The 22,781-nt window shown below is 34.3% G+C and overlaps 1 protein-coding gene across 1 annotated transcript; it reads left to right on the top strand.

Moving 5' to 3' along the window:
• The first annotated feature begins 4,620 nt into the window (after positions 1-4,620).
• LOC138331835 (ras-related and estrogen-regulated growth inhibitor-like) lies at positions 4,621-22,131 on the top strand. The gene is made up of 6 exons (XM_069279656.1): positions 4,621-4,741; positions 5,265-5,323; positions 7,561-7,685; positions 17,857-17,913; positions 19,058-19,131; positions 20,639-22,131. The coding sequence occupies exons 2-6, from the start codon at positions 5,295-5,297 to the stop codon at positions 21,137-21,139; spliced, it is 786 nt and encodes a 261-aa protein (XP_069135757.1). The 5' UTR covers positions 4,621-4,741; positions 5,265-5,294; the 3' UTR covers positions 21,140-22,131.
• Positions 22,132-22,781: the final 650 nt, after the last annotated feature.

The following is a 22,781-nucleotide window of genomic DNA, read 5'->3' as shown; positions in this document are numbered from 1 at the left end:
AAAACAAAAAAAAACAAAAACAAATACTGAGCATGACTTTCTGTAGTGCTAGGAATATATATATAAATTGAGTTTTTGGTAAATGATGAACGTATATCGGATAGCGTTAATATAAGTAATATCAAATTGTTCAAGTGTTTATTCAAGTTGAAAATAAAACTGGGATCAACATTGCGTGATGATTTGTTTGTTATGACGGGTTAGAATACAGACTTTACCAAGACAATACCATGTAAGTACATGTCAGGAAGGGAATACTCTCTGACCCTTCGAGGAAACATTATAAGTAGTCGTCTGCTCTTGTCACACCCCTCGACTGTTGTGTGGGTGACAGGCTATGTTGACAAACTGATAATATCAATCAGTACTACTATCAATAGAAAAGCAGTCGAGGAGAAAACTGCCACCCGGGGTACTGAGCCAGTGAAGGAGAACTAGCCGACGTACGGCCCTGTTGGATGTCCTTTGTTTTCTGTATTGCATAGCATACTTCAATTTTACTCAGCACGATTGTTTACAAACCATTTTAGAAATCCTAACACACCTTCGACCCCCTGTAAAGTGAAAAATGAAAAATAATGATAACCTTGATCTATCAATTACTGTAACAAAATTCATGTACATTAACCTCACTATTGTTTAATTATATCTAAAGCTTTAAAGTATCTAAATAAAGGGGAACTACGCTTAGAAATAAAACCCTTCTGACAGAGAGAAAAAATAATAATAAGATCATTAAGAACAAACACCTCTTCTGCATAGACACTCTTATGTCAGTGTTATGGTGGTGAGAAGTGACAAACATGTCTGATGATTTAACAGGCAGCATTCTTTTTTTGTTAATTTTTCCCCCAATTTTATTAAAACAAAAGGAACACAATTAAAAGTGCAGTCTCTTAATCACACACACGCACAAGAACTATTCTATTGAATGGGTACATGCAAATTATTTTTACACATGTATACTTAAACACTCATTACGCGTTTATTTTTGTCTGAAATCTTCTTTTGAATCCAACACTTGGCAGCTGTTATTCTTCTTATTACTTTTTTCCTTGGACTTTCATTGTACTAACTAATTCGGGTTATAAATCAAAATATCACTTCATTTTTATTGAAAACATTCATTTTCGCTACCGTTCATCACTAGACTAAGAATAATACAAAAGGACATAAACTTGACTTTAATCATACAGCACAATTCATGTCCGTTATGGACAGGTGTCCGCTATATAAAGGTTTCCGCTATTGCAGGTTTGACTGTAGTAGTACGCATGTATAAACGATATCAAGATTATATAACAAGTATGCCATTTCAATATTCAAACTTTCATCTCGGTAGTGTTGTTGATATTTCATATTTATGAAACAACAAAATCATATACCGTTAACTGCATCGAAAATGAGCTTTTATTTGACACAATATGTCATTGTTTATTTTGGTTTTCACTTAAATTACAACGTAAACACAAATGTAGCCAATGTTACTATTGTGGCCTACGTATTCAGTCATCATCTAATTGTGGTTTGTTATCTGTGTTATTATGATGACGTTATCTGTTCATTATGTCATTAATTTGTCGGTTTTAGAAACTGACCGTTTTCATTGTTCAATTTTGCTTAATTTAATAGTTTAATTTAGTAGTTTAATATGACTGCAGTCAGACAATATATGATCATTTTTGTATTTTTAGGGATTAATTTTAAAATAATTGTTAGCAAAATAGAATTTCGTGCATTATTATTCCCTCCCTTTTTGTGAATACAATTTCCACGACAACGCCAAAGCGACAATGCGAAATAAATATAATCCTAAAATAAAGATCCTGCTATAATGTATGTAGTATTGTAAGATACACACACTGCAGATTTAAAGCATACTTGCATAGTATCATGCAATATACCTGAATATATGTCTGTATATGAGCGTTCGTACCGAAACATGCTGGTCAAGCGGCATGTCGCTCTCGCCCACTCTCGGTACGAAATGACCTCTCTGTACATGTTTTATAGTCAGGGTGGACACAAACATATAGCTGTACCATTATCATAAGTAACTCTAGGTAGGCAATGTATCAAGTACCTTACAGCTGTAAATCAAAACCTTCTATCACGTCAGTTATATGGTGTCGATGTTGTAAGGAATGTCGACTATTCAATGAATTCGATTTGTCATTTAACATTGTATTTTATCTATAGTTGTTGTGTTGTAGGTATCACCAGATGTGGATGGTATTAAGGTGAGTACGTTTAAAGTATTTCTATATGGTACTTTCTGTCAATGATATTCACATTGTGTTTTTTGTTGAGAAGGTTTGAATACACATGTTGAAAATAAAGGATGACGAACATGTAGTCAGACATACATATGTAGAATATAACGAGGCTATCGATAGAACTTCATTTGGACATTATTGCCCGAATTTCGAAAATTAAACTACAGTTACATTTAAACCAGCAGATTGCCATGAAATGATTCAGAAATGAGATTTATAATCATGTTTAAAACTTATCAACCTGATATAAAATCCTTTCTATATGTAGAAACCATCATGGAGTTACGGAAGGAGACGGTTAATACGTTCGTATGTTGTGTCAAATCACATTTGTATGTATGCAAATGAGATATGTTTAAATAAAACAACTATCACGGATAATATATATTATTTTGGAAAAATAACATTCAGATTTGGTTTCAGAAATTGATAGATAAAAACAAAAAAGCGACTTACAAAAGAAAACGAATTATAGGTCAAACGTAAACAAAAAAAGAAATCAGCAACATATTGTATTTAAAGCTGATTTTCATGTCAAAACTACATCATTTAGGGGTAAGTGTGATTAGTTGTTAGACGAAATGATGTAGCATTTAAGGTTTGGCGTACTGGGATGACGTTGCATTGCTGTTACTTCCACAAACGGTTCACGTCACTCTTCTTAGTAAGTTGTTACTAAATCGGTTCTACTATACTCTCGCCTTATGAGTATGTACTCTGATAGTGTTATCCCGTCGTTCTGATCAAATAAATGAATAGCTACGTCAGAGTGGGGGAGCGTATCGGAAACCTATTGATACATACATCTTTATGCTTCTTTAATTCGATAGAGGCAAACTCGGTTCTTCCTCTGTGTCTGCGTGTGTGTAGGCCATATTGAGGGGCGTCGGGGTATACCTTTTCTGGCACTGTTAGTATAACACAATACCATTATGTTGTCAATATGCAATTGTTGTTCATTACCAATTGAAAATCAAATATTTTGTTAAGTTCGTTACTGCAACAAGTGTATCATATTTACATTACGAATTTACTTTGTGGTACATTTATTTGAGTATATGCCAGATACTGGAATCAAAGAATAGATTTTCTCTGTTGTTATGCTAACACAGCTCATTTGCACTTTGGCACATACAGTACACAAATAGATTGACTCTGTTATTATTGACTTCAATCAGACTAAAGCTGCCTGTTGACATATTAAGTGTACGTCTATATTACAAAGTAACGTGCAAACGAGAGAAAAGGTAGAACCACTAAGGTTAATTAAAATACCGGTCAGGAAATTAGTTTTCTTATAAATAAACATAGTCTTTGATTGGTATGTTTACCTTCCTTGTTAATAAACAGATATATTAATGTACAGAATGGCTAATACGTGGGAGCGTTTAAAGGACAAAGAACGAGCTCTCTGAGATCTGAAATTATACCGACAACGTTGTGATACGATTGGTAGTAACGCTTTATCGTTTTATATTATAATGAATTGCCTTACTGAATTCGTATGAAATATATAGGATATAACGCTGATGTATGTATCTGGATCATGGAACAGTCTAAAGTCCAAAACAGTCTGAAGTTAAGGCTTCGCTAATAAAAAAAAATGACGTTATAAAATTACGTCATATTTGATTGGCTTTTAAAGTGTATAAAACTGAGGTCTAAGATTCTTTCATGATCCTGGCCTCATGCTATAAAGCTGAAATGAGCGTACAATTTACTTATCCTCAAGATTTAGTTAAGAGTCAAGGAACTAGCTCATCTATTTTTGTAATTATTGTAATTACCTGTACCGGAACGTTAAATATGAATGCCATTAAAAATGCCATTCTGTTATTACAATAATAATAGACATAAATGAGTTAAAATGAACAAAATATAAAATCAAATTTAATTAAAGCAAGTTCTACTTTTTTTGTTCTATCAGAAACAAGAAATACATTGTAGTTGTTGTTTTTAAACCTTTAACCCCACAGCAGGGGTCAAGTTTACCTAATTTCACACCATGTAGCGCATGAACGCCTAAATTGAATTAAGATATTAAAGGTTAATTAATATCAGAGGGTCCGCGAATCAATGCGAAGCCGAAGTCGAGATATCAAGATGTAATCGTCGAGGTAACACGCAGGTTACATGTTTATCTCCCGATGTTTACGTGCCACCAAGGGCGAACACCTTACCTGTACTTTTTACCTGAGAGACAGGTATGCCAACCAACCCTCCAGGATGTGTAACATTACCTTCATTTCTTATCAAACTTCTTGCATTCTTGTACAGGTGATAAACCACTGAATAGTGCTATTGTTAGGAGAATTGGGGAGTATATAAGGGATTAATGTTAGGTCCTGTGGTTAGTCGGGTACCTGAAGACGGAAATTAACACAGGGATATAATAACTATCACAGGAACAGTGAATTATTAAATACAATAGACATTCAAAACGAAAAATATAATTATCTCAAATTGTAAGTATTACTTTTGAGGTTGCGAATTCCAATAGCTATTTAAATTATCTCTACTGCACTCTGTTAGGGTCACAAACCAATGGAAAAGGGGCATGTTCCTAAAATAAGGATGTGCATAGGTGATATATAGATAAGATACTACATCATATATACATGTAACGCAAATTAGCTTTGTTTTTAATTTATAATTAACATTCATTTTCCACCAGTATCTTCAAAAAATGATTATACAACATGGATGTGATACATGTGATATCTTTATCGAAAGTGGTTTATCTCCATAGAAACAATTTCACCACCTAGTTCATACAGGGTTGTGTAAAAAATTAAGTGTGAACGATGGACGTTGATAGCGAATAGTTTTTAGGAGTCGTAGTTTCCTTTCAAGACCTAATTATTTGAGATAAACTTTGCGAGCATCTTGACAAAAAAATTCTGATGATTTGGAATGTTTGTTACATCTTTTTTTTCTCGCTTAGAGTGAAACGAGTGTAGATTTGATAAGAATTTTTAATGATTACAGGTGTACGCAGTGCTATGCGAGTTTACCATCATGAGGAACGACGGGCTGCGATATCAACTGTAAGTATATTTAAGTTATTAAAAATAAGTCTAAGTAAAGTATATCACAGCAGTAAAACGGAACCCACACAGTCTGACTAAACCTTAATGTGTCACTGTCTGGTTTATCTGGGCTTGTATTCATATCACAGTCAGGACGTTTATTAACACTTAAAGATTGAAAGATAAGTATTTTAAGCTGGATATATTCATATAGCTTTTGAAATAGGTTTTTCTTCTTTCCTGAAGAACATAGCAGTAACTTTTAACGGATGATTCTTATGTAACATGCAACATCATCTCATATTTTAGATTTCAGAAATTAAAAAAATATCTTTTCGTGTTTTTCAAACAAAGAAAATAAAAATGGTACTAGTATCACATGCAACCACATAGACCTTTTATCCGGTAAGCCACAACTAGCTATAACTCTATCTTTGTAAATGATCCTTTTGCTTAAGTTTCCTTTAGCATTTTCATAATGTCTGTGGAATAATACATAAAGTTTTGTTGATATGTTACATTATCTGTTCGTTAACCTCCACTCCACCACACCCTGAAAAAATAGGCCATTTATTATGATTTAACTGATCCAAGGCCAGTCTTAAATCGGACAAGATACATTTAAGATTACTGTTAATGCAACATACTTAAGTCAATCAAGGTTTTTTTATAAAAAAAAAATCTGGAAGTACCGATAACCTCGGTGCACTAAGTGAACCCGTGCTGTGGTTTTAGTCTGTGTCAGTATCGTCAAAGCTTTGATTCGCCTCTGCATGAAGTCATTTTCGCTCTTTCTAGATTGAGAAAACATATGTGTACTGCGGGTACCGCATGTGGTGCTGTTACTTCATTCTTGTAATATTTAGGAGGTGGCGAAGTGGCACTACTTTGTAACAAGGTGTTAAGTAGGAAGGCTTATTCGTGTCTAGCGCTTTTATTACCAGTGTAAATCAGAATTCCCTAACTACTTTGTAGTTATTTTATTGACAATCGCTATGGTTACATCCGGTTATGAGGTACTCCTATGCCAATTTCCGGTTTGTTCTAGTGGCTGGGTTCTTCTATGAACTTACAATGTGTCTCATGATCCTTATAGTTTGTCAGTTTAAAAAATCCCTACCTCGCTGTACTCTCAGGAAGTATTTAAGTTGACTTGTATCAATATACTACAATTTGTCTCATGAGCCATTCCTAGCCTTCTAAACGGGCCCAATGCATGGCATTCAACGGGAACATTTACGAATACTTAATAGCCACTTTCCGCTTTGTTTTATGTTTCAACTCCTGATACGTTACAGTTCAATACACCGTAAAAAACATTTATGAAATATAATAATCGGCTTTCGGCAGGATTGACCTTATGCGGTTGGGCCAGGTGACCTGGCTTTGTGACGCTTTAAGTATTTAGAATTTAAGTTGTCGACAATGTAACCACCCTTCCGAAGCTTGCACCTGTTATGTCTACACGATGGCGAACCAGTGAAATACAGCAGTCCCTATCGAACTGCATTAGTGATACTTACTACTGTATAGAGTAGATTCTCACACCAGCTCTGAAGTATTAGTGTTGTATGGATATGCATGTGTCGCGTATTTCTTTGTATTGTGGTTAATGTTTGTAAGAAATACTTAACGTCAGTGGTGCATTTTATAATTTATCAAGAAGAGGAAAAAATGTGAAATCTTAACTTCGTGGATGTAAAGTTACTTTTATCTGTGATATTGACAGCGGGCAAAGAGAAGACGGATTAGGTTGTTTATAGCATATCTAGACAATATCCATGCGTGTGATTACTTTGAATGAATGATAGACGGTTGAATTGATGGTCAAGCACTGACCCCGTCAATTACATCTCTTGACGAGAACTAGAGTAATCCCCCTATCAATGTACGTCAGTGTATATATACGTACGTACTGCTCACAGAGTGAGAGTGGGGTAGGGAGACCTCCGGTTGTGTGTCAGTTGGTATCTAAGTCACACTCGTCTGGAAACCAATAGAACTGTGGGAACTGCGGGATTTTTGGCATCGTTTAGAAACAGAAGCATTATGTTTGTGTAATGCAATGTGCCCTGATACATTAGGGATTGTTATTGTGGTGAAAAAACATTCCACTTTGAGCAATTTATAAACAAAATCTGAAAATGTGCAGCGGAAGCTTTAAAACAACTGTGTCGTCCATAGATGTATGAGGTGTAAGTTTGTATAACCTGTGTGTCAATTAGTATGATGACAGATATTACCTCTATACACAGGGAGAAACTCAAAGAGAATATGAGAAATATGTCATCCCCCAACCTTCTCCGCAAGATTTCTATGTCGTCAAAGCAACGCCCATTCCGTGTGGTTATTCTTGGACAAAATGGAGTGGGTAAATCAGGTCAGTAATTTGTTGCATTATTACGCATTTTCTTGTGTGTTAATTTTGGTAAAAAGAATTATGAAAAAAACTAGAATTCTAAGCAATCAATACGAAGTGCATGCATTGCAAAATTAAGTGTTAATAAAGCTTCTAGAATTATTTTATTAACCTAAATGATATTCTTTCACTTTGCCAAGCCAAAATCAACTAAACTTTATGCACCCAACAAGAATCTTTAACTATACACAGTAAATTAATTAGTGAACAAAGATTCTTACTTTAAAAGTTCTAAATATTATATAACTTGTTTTGGCTATGTTGATGACGATTTGACATTAATGATAAATGATATTTGTTATAAAATGTTATGTATGGGGAGATTCCAGACAATGTGTTGTAGGGACCGTATAATGTACATAATCAAGCACTATAATGGACAAGTCTGAAGGTTTGATAAACTCTCCAAAGGCACATGGTTATCGCACGGTTGGTGGAACAAATATTGGATCTGTTTGTTCTAAATAACAATACAAACAATACGTGTTATAAATCATTGGGTTGTTGCCTCGCTGACATTTCACGCTTAATGTCCATGTAACATACTTTAAATGTGACATGCGAGGTAAATCAACATAGTAAAAGTTATTTGTTTATAACGCTTTGCAAATGTTAACAACTTGACTAGTGTTGTAAAATGTCTAAAACGGCATATTTATTTATCACTTCTTACAGGAATGTTTCGCCGGTTTTGTAAAGGGATAATATAAATCGTGGTCGTGTATCATGAAGGTTATCGTATATTCCTCATCTAATCACATTTTGCACAACGGCATTATTAAATGTTATCGAAGAACAGAGCAATTTGGTTGTCGGTTAAATGTCAACATTTTCCATCTGCTTCAAATATGCTACACTATAGTGTATAATGAAAGATGTTCTTCGAAAAATTTAAACGTTGTTTTCCTCTTTTCAATTATCGTAAGAGAAATACTTCCACCAAAAGTGTATGTTTCATTGTGCTCGTGGATTCTGGTATAAGTCAGTTCTGATATTCTGTTTTTACCCCTTCATGTACGATCCCTGAGTGCGGTATATAAACAAAGTTTATCTAGTCGCGATGCGGAACACATATGTATACAAGCTGCAGCAATTAATATGGATGCGTATGATCAGCTCATAGATCTGACATTTTAATAAATGATATATGTTTTTTATAGTCTTTATCTTATATATGCTATAGAAAAGAGTTTCAGCTGGGTCTTCAACATAGTTTTATCTAGAAAAATACACTTTTACGTATTACAATGCAATAAAAGGTAAAAATGTGCATGCATGACGCCACATTATCCAGGACATGCTTTCTGTAGTTAACACTGAAACCATCTACCATAAATATCTCAGGCAAATTAGATTTACTGTCGACGTGATGGCTGAAGGTCTTTCAGCGTGAAATCGTGAGGTTATTTCTTGTGATGTGTAAATTCTCCAAATAAAAATATGTGTTTCTCAATGACACTGCGTGCACCACTGCTGAAGTAATAGACGGCGACAACGGTAATCCATCCTTCCTAGAAAATGTCGTTCTTTTTACCCTTTATTTTCTCTGGTCGTCCCCTCTACTGCCAAAAAAACGAAACTGTCAAGGCTTTGTTAACCTTCCATGAACGTCTTACTCTAAATGCATTTGCAAAAGTGTCTCTTGTTGTATTTATTTTTATATTTCATCCTTAAACTTTGACCAAATTGTATTAATTTGTTGTACAGTATGAGTGTTTGTTCTATATCGTTTCAAACTTAAAAACATCTTTATAAACTATATAACCCGCCGATGAACTTTCTACGCAATGGACATTGTTTTACTACCGCGTCCCACAATGTTTATCTTAATGGCTTGATATTGAAGAGTGTCAAATGTTCAGGGGAAATATTTTAACAATACACTAGCACACGCCCCACGGAGGTAATTTCACGGCAGATTTGTAAATCGGTCTACGTTGACCACTTATTTCACAGTATCTACCGGATTTTGAAAAGAATGGTCACCTTGATATTTCGTTCGTTTTTGCTCTCTTCAATTTTAACGATTCATTAAACATCCTGTGCGAAATTTGTTACCATAACATTAAATTAACCTCTGTCAAAAATCAATTTTATCATTATTTTTAAGTTGGCATTGCGTTTGACAAAATTAAACATAAAACTTAAACTAAATATTAGTCCAGAAAAGCAGGTTCACATGTAAAACTCCAGGTGTAATGGACGGAAATCAATTTGCGGTTTTTTGTGTGATATGGAGGTCGACGACTCGTGGATGCTGGTATATGGTCAGCTAAAGCTATAACATATCTGGTACAAACACATTAAAGGTTCCAGATACTTATATTAAACGGCTGTTAAACCTAGTTAACAACATCCCCTTGGTCTTTGAGGATTCAATTTAAACACTGTTTACGTAAAACCTTCGCAGGCTACACGACAATTTTATGTAAAATTCGCGTGTTTGACATCTGCATTACCCAGTGGAACGACCTTCAACTGTGTAATGCTTGACCTTTACCTGTCAAACTTTTCTGCTGACGATGCATAAAAGCTGACCTAGCACCAGAGTAAAGCACAGATTCACGTGTTTTCTGACAGTCAGATAAATTATCCTATCTTTGTTAAAACTATAGGTTACTTTAATGTTATTTTTATGTAGATTTCTATAAAAAATGTTATTGCTATGGTATCCAATTATAGAAAAGAAGGACAAGGCTAACTCAATTAAGTATAAGCATTGTTATAATTATCAGTTTCCTTAAGATATTTCAATAGTTTTGTTAATGTTCAGAAATCCAAATGAATAACATTCCTTACTTTATAAATCCCATGTTATGGTTACTAGAATTGTTCAAGTTTAGTTATTGTTGTGTTTCTTAAAACATTATATTAGAGCATGTGAAATTATGTTATTGAACATCACTATCCATTAAATGAACTGATATATTTGAGATTTAATGCTGAAAATATTGCCACAGTACATAACTATGCACTGCCGACTTGTTAATCGTGTGTCAAATAATGAATACGTGATTTTCATTTAATCCCTTTTCAATCCTTGTATTAACATACATAGTTCCAAGAGTATAACCTCTAACGTACAGTGACTTTCAGTTGTCTGTATGAATTCTAACAAAAACACATGGTAGATTAGGCAACGAAATATTTCGTGTAGATCATGAGATTACAATAACCCACTTCAATGTCCAGCTGGTTACCTCTAATCAAACCGGACTTGTCAATTATAGGTCAGCAAGGTGTCGTATTGTCCACACTCTGCATAATCAATTCTTATCAGCTAAGCCATTTTTCGTTGATTTTGACAACACCAGGTAATACCCGTCTAAGCTTGGTTAATGATCGCTCCCTTCTATACTAGTAGGTACCTAACTATTGTGTGTCGGAGGGGAGCGGTCATTATTTGTGATGTAATCTCGGTATTTATCAGAGTATTACAGGTGACATTTGTAGTCGCTTTCGCTTAATTTGTAATCCAGATGTTGATACACATGCTATTTCTGACATATAATCCTGTTTTCGGTTAAGGGTTTCGGCTGTTTGTCTAAGCGTTATTGACTACTGTTGTGTTGGTATTACCAGTATACTCGGGAATGTCTACATGATTAAGGGGTTTAAATAATGAAAATATTTTGATAAAGGCGACAAAAGACTCCAGATTACCATCATCTTGATGTAAATGGATATAATTACATATTAATGTTGTAGTAATTCTAATAATGTATTTTATCGTACGTTTCATATAGAAAGTATGTCAGTTTACTAGTATTTAAATATGTTTCGTGTTTGAGCTGTAGCTTACAGTTAGAGAAACGTTTAAAATGCATTTATTATATATTTGATGTTTTGGCTTCCAAGATGAATACACCCATGAGCAATTTTAACCACAAGTTTCTACTTAAAAATGATATTTGTTAGAAATACTGTACTGTCACAACTTCAATGCTTAAAACTTAAGATTTATTCATTATCTCGAGGACTAGATATGTTCCCTCGCAAAGAAGGATATTATCCTTGTAAAGACTATATAGGTTCAAGGGAGGTCTATTGCGCTATTGACATAATATACTCGTGGGTTATTTCTTCTAGTAGGCAATGATTAAGATTGATATTAACATTATTATGTTTTGAGCCAATATGGTGGTCACCTTGAAATCACGTTGACCTCGGATATATTTGTGATGTGCGTTTTATAAGATTCTGTTATAATAATGATTTATCACACCTGTAGATAAACCTAAACCCTCGAAACTTGTCTGTTAAGAGCTTTACAAACACCGTTATTGAGAAAAGGCCTCGTCTTTACTTCAGCGTAGTGTAACGTTGTATATAATGTAGTATGCCAAGTTTACTATATTTACTTACTGTGTATCAGGTTTATAAAGTCTGTGTTAGTCTTAAAGTATCCTTCCGAAAAGCATTACAGATTTATTACAATGCGTAATTACTGCAAATTTAATGATAATCGCATGGATTACATGGATATATTTCTCATATCTTTATATCATTAGATAATTGTCCTATTGTGTCCTGAAGAATGCATTAATTTGCATATGCTGTACATGTATCTAAATCGAATGAGGATTCTTGCGTTATTTCAAAGATAGCTGTCTTGAAAAATCAACTGTACATGTGAATAGTTAGGCAAAAACTTCAAAATGGTGTTCCATATTTTCTAAAAGACAGATGTATAGTGTCATAGCAGTTACTATCAATCTTTCAAGGATTGTATTTCTCTGGCTGCAAAATGTATGACATTATATTTTTATTGTCTGTTTTGTACTTTGTAAATGTGCTGTTGGAACAAATTTCAGCAATTTGAAATTCACATTGCTATCACATAACGTGATTCAGTCATTTAAGAAATGTCTTTAAGCTGTATAAGCGATATAAATGTTTTGACTTTCTATTGTCTAGTTACGGTAGAGACGCGAGGCATAATGATGGCACAAGACGGATCATCTATATAAAGATCCTTTACTTGGGCGGTCTAGCAATAATCTGGGGTAACAGTGAAGACAACCATTACCTCCTGACATGTTTCTGATGTTATCAATATTTAGCGCTAACTCATTGACTGTCTACATGGTAATCTTTGACACATACTTTCTTTTAAATTGATATTTACTAAAGATATAGAAAACATTTGACAAGTTAAAAATTTAAAGACAGGTTTTAATTCATGCGAGAAACTCATCAATGTCTAATTTATCCATACGGCATTAGTGTCAAATCTGCTGGACTAGTCATTGACAAGTAAAAACACATCATATAGCTTTTGATTTCCGTAGCAGTTTATTTAACAGTCCAACTGTAAACATTGATTATCTAGAAATCTCAATACGCATTGTAATAGCACTGATAATATAGAACGGTGTATTTCAAGCTCTTTAAACGAACTATTTTGGTCGAAATGTAGCGCAAAATCAACTCTCAGAAAGATATTAAAAACGCTCCAAAATAAAACTTTATGAACATTTTGTGGCGTGTTATCGAAATATCATACTACACGACAGATGCATAAGAACCGTAGCCAGCGTCTTGTAGTGTGTTGATGAGCTTAAGTAACATTACTTATAGAAATGGATGCCTAGGTGTGCGTTTAGTTATAGACAAAGTCCAGTACTAATTGTACAAATGTGTATGTTGTAGGTCATGTGTACCTCTGTTAGTTTTCCCATAGTGTAACGATAATTTGCTAATTGCTGAACTAATTGGACAGGATTAGGAGAAATGGGTATAGTATGCAGATGTCAGTGGTATGTGACATGGTCAATTGGTATTCGGAATACCTTAAAGCGATAATTAGGCAATATCGATATTTATATGATACAGGTGATAAAAAAATTGGATTAAAAGTAACTTTCCGATTTCTGCTCATAAACATTGGACGCCAACACGGTCGACAGCCTGACTTTAATGTTAAACTAACATCGGTGACCTTTTGCTAAAACAATACTGAATTTATGGAAAATCGGATGGTTTTATTCGACCTAATTGGACATAATTGGGAGAAAATTGGTCCTGAATCAGGCGAGAAATGCCTTTCTATGTACTCAGGTCACTGTATAGTACTATATTTCTATGTTCACGCTTATGTTATTTGACCCACACTATTAATTGTGTTTTTGTTACAATCTGTCACCAGTACACCACAAAATAGGACATGACTAGACGAAACCTGGTCTTTTAGACAGGAAGAAGTTGAATACTCAAGAAGTATTCATCTAAATTCAAAGAGTACCTTCAGGTTACTACGATAGTGGCTTGTATTGTATGTAGACTTTCAGTCCGGAAACGACCTCATATGACATATCAAATTAGTGCAAAATGTGCAAAGTCACGTAGGGAAGGGACATATGGGAAAATGAATAACTTTACACGATATGCTGCATAGCTTCTAGCATTGTTTACTTCGTTATGAGGTCAGTCATTGGAGAAAGTGCGTGTATGTTATGCTGCTGAAGAAAACGTAAGAATCCAGGAGCAGAACTACTGACTATGTACACGTAGCTAGTCTACTAGTATCAGACTGTCAGTCAATTTAAACAATGGCTCATATTCAAGTCAACACTAAAGTTGTTAATTAAACATTCAAAGACAATGGTAATAGAACAGATGATTTGTTTAACATTATCATCGATAAGTCTATTTTCAACCGATATGTATCGGATAGATGATAAAAAAACTAGCTGCTGACTCCGAAAAAAACCATAGCGCTGTTTTGACTCAGTATAACTGTGACATTATTGACTCATACCTGACATTTAAGTCAATGCCGGGAAAGGTCAATACTCTGGTATCTTTACTTCCATCGTTTTTTAATGTCAGTGCATGTTTCAATTTGAAAACCAAATGGTATTATATGTTAAGTGAAGTATTCTGACATTCTTCGCAAAGTCTCTCCGATCTAACAATTCACTTTGAGTTACCCCCACTTAAATAGATTAGATTGGGATCCCCCGTTTCCTCTCGACACGCACAATTTAACTATGACATGACCCTCAGATGAAGAGTAAACAACAAGTTCACAGACACTCGTTAGAAGAGCCATTTCTCTTTCTGATTTGAAGTTTGATTAACAAGAATTCGCCTGTGGTATTCACCTACCTGGCAACGAGAAAGCACTTGTTAGCTACTAACGTTTACGTCTTGGTAGCGTGAGATTATCTTGTAACATTCTTTATCTCTGTCCGATAAAAACAAGCAATGGTTACGTTGCTTATCTGCAATGTAACGGTAAACAAGACACGAAACATGAAATCGGCACGGAACAACAAACTAAAACTTAAGTTATAGTACAATAATGAAGAAAAATGGGATACACATCAATAACCTAAACATCATTTTCTTGCCATAATGAAGGAGTTTCTGTTTCTGAGTCATTTTGTCAATGCGAACATCAAAAGTTTTGGCATCAACGGAGACACTACTAAGATGAGAGGTTGTATATAAATTCGGGAGTCGCAAAACTGACAGAAGACATTGTATTACGTAAGATATGTTAATGAATGTCTGTCACTAAACGAAGGCAGATATGTCCAATCGGCATACCACATGCATGCATTGTTTCAGAAAATACCTCTCGTCTATAACTAATTACCTCATAATGGACATTAACATAATTAGCGTGGAAACCACATGTTTTATGATACGTGTCTGTGACAGATATCACATCATCACAGGAATACTGCAGGTAATCAGAATAACACATTATACACATATAGTTACTAATCATAGCTTAACGTTTGTGTCATGCAATGCAGCATGCGCGCATGTCAAGGAAACCGTCGGCTATTATATAAGCACCATAAAGAATACATCACTCAAGGATGCGTTGACTAACGCCAATTTCCCCCTGTTGACTTATTTCTGGCTTTGGAATATTTCATTATAGTACTGGCAAATATCCGCGAGTAACAATGTAGCATGTCTATCAACAGTAACTTAGTGCTCCTACATCAGAGGAAATATGTCCGTTTTCATTTCTCACATGCAGATACATATAAGTTTGTCCTTATCATGAAATGAAAGCTATGGTCTGCTTGATGGAATCATACTGATACTACTTAAACTGAGCGAATCTAAACTATTATTTCTCCTGGATAACTTACCTTCTTGTCTGATATCAAATGTATTGGCTTTTTTTGAACTTGGGAATGCTCTAGCCTCAGAAATATAGGAGAATGGTTTGGGTGATTCATTAAGTACTCTTTACTAGCAATAGCAGTAGGACGTGAAGTAATATATAATGGAATGAATGCAATAGTCTACTTTGCTGCTAAAGACAGTGTTATGTGAAAGCTGCAGGTACTGAATCAACAATATATAGATTGTCATAAGATAATTTTGAATACTCGTGTGTCAACAATCAGTCCAATTTTTATATAATGTTTGGCGGCGTTAAATCTTAAAAGAACGCCATATATATCTCGTAGAAGTCTCCAACTCGGCGTGTTAGCAACATTTAGTACTGGATTCATTAAACTTCTGTTGTGGGTCACTTGTTTACAAGACGGAATCAATCATAAACAGCACATCATCTGTCTTCAATACACACCGTGTTTATAATCTCTAACCAAATAACGTCCGGTCACATGTCGGGGTGAGCATGATAATATAGAACAAGTCAATCAGGAAAGAGGACATTTCCCCTTCTATACGGTCATTGTCACATAGAATTCATCAGGAATCTATCCTTTTAATAATGTAATCTCCTGTAGGAATCCCAGTCACGCCGATTAATAGTGGGGTCAACATCATTACATACTACCTAGAGGACCGGTCCTGTCGTTATACCAGTTGAAATTAGATTTCACTTGTCGTCGTTAGTTGGCGGTAGCTGAACTCTTTATCATGTTTACTTGTTTACTGACATTTGAAATTTATGTGCACAGGACAAGATTTTATGTTTTACACATCCGAAATTTAAATTGACATGGACTCAACAAATTATTCATGTGTAGAAATTCCGATTGATTTTCGCGATTACCAAATTATAGAAAAGAATTAAGCTTTGTTTACTGCAAACCAACTTCTTTTCACGGCAACTTATGGTTTTACGAACAATGACTTTTTCATGGCGATTTAATTGTGCGATTTAGAGTCATGTAGTTTACCTTTTGATTAGAACTGTTTCGCGACAACTTTTCGCGGTATCTTATTGTTCTAGAAATTTGCGAACTTTAATCGCACGTTGAAGTTCGTTTACAGTGTATGCTTATAACGGTCTTAATATAGAACTGAAGTCTCCAATGTTACAAAATAATTGATTCAAAATAATTTTGTAACGTAACGTTATAACGTCGATGTTAAATGAATTGCATTGCCAATGATATGCCCCTGATCTGAACATAACCATGTTGATCTTTGAGGAAACCCTGTTCGTTAACAAGACGTGTGTGCTGTACGTATACACCGAATTCCTACTGTAAGTCACAGTTCATTAAATGTTAAGCTGATACTATACGTAAGCCTGCACACACTACGTCATATACATTGTAGTAGGTTAATAGCATTAATTGGATATGGAGCATCACAACAGAACGTTGGAGAACTGAGACGTTGTTATGATGGCTTAAATACACTCAATGATGCGTTCTTATTACGTTTATAATGTGAACTTAATTCGGGATAAGTGTTGAAAGCCTAAACAAACATCGAAACTTTTATTGATGATATTATTTTTGTTTTGTTTTGTTCAATTCCGGAATAATTCTATTACGGCTGGTTTTTTACAACACGAAATATCTACCTTTTTCCGTATTTAAAAAACAAAAACTAATTACGTTTGAATTAATTTTTCAAGCAATAAGATTTTCAAGTATCGGTGAGATTAAGGCAAGCATATCACCAGTATCTAATAAATCAGCATGCTATGCTGTGGTTTTAAGCTCTAATCTAAGTCAAATAAATTTGCTATTTTCATATCAGAAAACATACCTCGTTCATATACAGATAGATCTAACACAATGTCTTCATGGGTCCAATTCATAGGGATTGGACTCCAGATATTGTTTATAGCACCCCATGACAAATTTGTTTTTATCTAGGTCGGTAAATCCGGACACAGCACGTAGTTACACTATGATATAACATTACCCTACTAATAAATTGCCTTTGTACTTTTCAGCCCTGACCGTGAGATTCCTGACGAGGAGATTCATAGGAGAATACGACCCTAACTTAGGTAGGTACCACATTCCATCTCATCATCAGCATATCATTCCAGCACCCCAAGACCCTCCTCACCCTTTGTATCTATCACGGCACCAGATGTAGGCCCACGTTTTGTCCCAGGCCGTACCACCAAATCTTTGATTCCGTCAGTGCCAATCTTAGCGGCATCAAAGTGATGGCCTGGTTTAGGGTATTACGTGAAGGAACCACAGGTTATGTTAACAGTAACTGATATAACACATAGTGAAAGGAGACTTGTTTCCTAGCGATTTTGTTTTAACTTTAATAAAAAATTAAGTCAATGAACTATAAAATAGCAACAAAATAGCTGGTTACCCTCCGATGTGTCATGCGTTATATATAGAAAGCATCTGAAGAAATAGATTTATCTTGGCAAAGGTATCTTATGGACGAAGACGAATATTATCTTTTTCGGATCTATTTTGAATAAAGAAATAGCCGCTGTTGGTGACTTTATATTATCATAGTAACTGATATTATTATGTTTGCTTTTATTCATTTTTTTTTAATTCTGAAATTAAAAGTGTTGGAGTTTACAAAATAGTCAGTCTAATCGTACTGGTATTTAACATAACATATTCACTTCATATTTTATATGCCCGAAATATCTTATGTCTTTCCGGCAGCAAGTTGGGTCTGATAAAGAAACTATTAAGTTTATGTAGTTGTTATACTAGGCAGCCGATAAAAACACAAGCAGTCTGCCCCCATGTACATGTATATGACAAAATGGTGATAAATTAGAAACTGTGGCGTAATTGCTTAGTGTAAATTTACAATACCTTTCTCATATTGACAAAATAAATAAAGTATGTGATAAGTTTCAACCAAATACATACGGCATATATGAATAATTCAGTGGTGATATGTACATGTAATCAAATTTATCTATTTGATACTCATTCCAAAAAATATTTACATTGACGCGACAATACGGTAGCTATATAGGATTTCAAGTAAATACGCAAGTGTTTGGAGATAAAGGGAGCTATTTGCGCTTTGTACTATTGAGAAAATCGTTCGAATTTAATGTCTTATTCATTGCTATGAAAGTGAACTTTACTCGTCTGGCTGCATGTTAAATGTAACTTAAAACTGAAGCTATTGTAATCCGTGCAACTTTTTTATTACAGAGAAAACGTACAGCTGTAACAAATGTATAGACGGAGACAACGTCACCATAGAAGTCCTAGACACAGCAATACAGGTGAGCCAAGTCCACTTTGGAGAATAATTGGATGAAAAATAAAATTCGTACCTTAGTAGGATTACACAAAAATATTATTATCAAAATACTGACATACGCAAATACCACTATCATTGTTAAGCCACAAAAAAAACATAGATCGTTACTGAAGGAGTACATTATGGCTAATGGCTGAACACTATTTTATTTGGCTTTGTATGACAGATATAATAATAAAACGAAAAAGGTTAACTTTCCGAAACAGCTGACAACAATTCTAATCTTTTCTTCATGGGTTTCTCCGTTCTTATTTTACAGACTCAGGGTTTTTGCTTATGTAGGCACTTTTTTACCTGATGACAAATGTTATGAAAATAGTAAAATACTTCGTCTACAACAATGCTTTCCCTTTGTTCTTTGTGCGTCATTCATTATTTTAGTGGTTCTATATCTGTTCCTCGCCGTAAAACTGACAGTCATAAACTATGTTTTTTATTGCTAGAAATAGCTACGTTCGTTATAATTCAGGAGCATTTTGGAAGCAACGCATATAAAGTGACATTGCCGTTAGGTGAACGGTTACTTTGTTATTGATAACACATGGCAATAATCTGTAAACAGGCAACATACATTGATAAAATTCGAAGATTTAACGAGTGTTAGGAAATCGCAAAAATAGATCGCCGCAAAACTGTTTCAAATAATAGTAAATTAGAACTTCAGAAATCTAGATCGCGAATTTGAAAAATATAAAAGGGTAAAACGCGAAATAAAAACATCACGAAAAAAAAACAGATTTAGAGTATTCTTTGTTAACAACAACAAAGTGATGCTCACATGCTCGTCATTTGAATTTAATTCATAATGCCAGACTCTGAACTATCTAAATGGGTGCATATATATACATTACAACTTATTAAATTAAAAAAAAAAAAAAAAAAAAAAAAAACTCGTAAAGGCAATTAAAGCGTTAATGCATACAAAATGAATTCATCATAATAATGTACATTTGGAAATATTCAATCAACCAGGAATCCAGATCAAATCTAGATGTAAAAAAATCGTTTTGTAATGCAATTTTCTGATAACATCGTGATCTATGGGCGGATAGACATAATGTCTTTTTATCATTAACTGGGCTGAATGGCCTGTAACCTACACTTTAATGTGTATCCTTCTCTCAGTGCGTGCACCATCGCATGTGTGACATAATGTTATAAGACGTTTGCCAAACCCATCAATTGAAGACAAAGGATAGGTTCAATGATAAAGTAAATTGCAGTTACGGCGTAAAATATAGGGAGCATTTAGCCTCATATATATAGCCTCAAATATATGCTATTACGTTTGTAGTTACACTGTCAACACCCAAATGCAAATCAAACGCAAATGGAATTCCGTAAATTGGTGTATATACTCACTGTATAAACAGGATATTCGATCTATTCTTAAAAGTGCAACAAGGTGCATACTTATTTAATTATTTCACATTCAACAGGGAAAATATTTTTTTCTAATTATGTTGTAGGGTGAAAAAAATAAAACGGAGGAGAACATCAAGTGGGCCGATGCTTATGTGTTAGTGTACTCAGTCACTGACAGTTGTAGTTTCAACGAGTGCAGTCGAATCAAATTCCTCATAAACTCTTACTGCAAACGGGTTCGTAAGATGAGCATGGCGATGGAAAATGGCCCACCAGGGGCACCATGTGTGTTGGTTGGAAACCAAAATGACAGATTACACGACCGAATGGTAACAGAGGAAGAGGGTAAATCACGTGCAATAGAACTTGGCTGTTCTGCCTTCTATGAAATATCAGTGCGAGAGTCAGTGGACAGCGTTTTAAAAATATTCGAAGATATGTATATTTATCACCGGAAAACGAAGAAGTCAAAACCTTTCCTATACAAGCAACAATCTATGCCAAGTATTGTGTTGGAACAGACTGATTCTGGTGAAAGTTCGGAGGGAGAATCGAGAGTCAGAGGACTATCTCGAAGGCGGCAAGCTCTTTACACCATCAGCTAGTTAACGTACATTTTATGACAGACTAGGCAAAAATATGAGGGTACTGACTCAATGATCACTTGGAGAACAAAACAGAACACTCAATAGGTTTAATGTATGGTTCGTGAAGCTAATTAGTTCTTCTTTCCAGAATGTTTATTGCTATCAAGCACTGTGTGTTGTACTTATACCATATTGAAGTAGTAGTGGTGGAACAATGTCTATAAGTTCTAGTGGTTACAGTACATACAGGCACTTTATACAATGACATATCGAACTAAGAATAACCTGATGTTTCCTCGTAAGAGAGGTAAGGGTAACCAGAATACAAAAGTAAGAGAAGAACAGGCCTGAACTTAGGTTTTTGTATAATTGTTTGAGTTCCATTACGAATTAATTCAGTTCTAACTTAAAATCAGTTTCCGCAATCATAAAACAACATATGTATTAAACCCGAATTGTCGTGATATAGTTTGGTCGATCTGTATATCTGGATATATGTAAGTCACAGAATAGTTTCGAGGTATTCTAAATCTCTACAATAGAAATTGAAAAAAACTACTAAAGAAATGATGATCAATGGAGTTTTATCATCTTTGGACTTTGTAGTTCGTACAATACTGTGGCATTAATTGAACGATTGTTGTATAATTCATTTTAACACAATTGTTCGGTAGCCAGCTGTCCCGCTTTTGATTGTCTCTTAGGCACGGAAGTTGACATGCTTGTGTAAGTGTTATTGTTAAAGAAACAAATTCCATATTTGATACAGAATTTTGTATGCATCTCTAGTGCAATGAAGATTAGAATGAATACGAATCCTAACTTCATTAGTTGTATATCATATATTTAAGGTTAGGGTGAGTTTGGACGAATATCACATTACGTAACTAATGTGAGATTTTACAAATAAAGAATGTAAGTTTGTATGTCCGTGAGTTTTCGAGAAGTTTAATGTAATAGTAATTTAATTGTTATATCATGTTGAAATATTAAATTGTTATATAACTTCATTGTTTTCTACTCGTTGTTGTTTTTTTCGAAGTACACCGTACAATGCTATAGAAGTAATAAAAATAGAACGTTAATTATAAATGAAATAATGTTATTGCCAAACTTTATCACATAGCATTCTATAGATGATCTTATATATTTGTAAACATCATTTTCACAGGATAGATTTTCATCATTTTGTTTCTTGAATTAGTATACATAAACATAATACGTATACACGCAATGTATTAAAACATTCGATTAGCTTTATCGTTGTAATTTTATTAAACGTACGATATAATGACAGCTCCCATTCCTATTAAACATACGATATACTGATAGCTCCTATTCCTATTAAAGGTACGATATAATGATAGCTCCCATTCCTATTAAACGTACGATATACTGATAGCTCCCATTCCTATTAAAGGTACGATATAATGATAGCTCCCATTCCTATTTAAACGTACGATATACTGATAGCTCCCATACCTATTAAAGGTACGATATAATGATAGCTCCCATTCCTATTAAACGTACGATATACTGATAGCTCCCATTCCTATTAAAGGTACGATATAATGATAGCTCCCATTCCTATTAAAGGTACGATATAATGATAGCTCCCATTCCTATTAAACGTACGATAAACTGATAGCTCCCATTCCTA

The sequence above is a fragment of the Argopecten irradians genome, chromosome 1, assembly GCF_041381155.1.
Source record: "Argopecten irradians isolate NY chromosome 1, Ai_NY, whole genome shotgun sequence".
NCBI classification, from domain to species: Eukaryota; Metazoa; Mollusca; class Bivalvia; order Pectinida; family Pectinidae; genus Argopecten; species Argopecten irradians.
The sequence above is the reverse complement of the archived record's forward strand: the minus strand, read 5'-3'. Positions and strand labels throughout refer to the sequence as shown.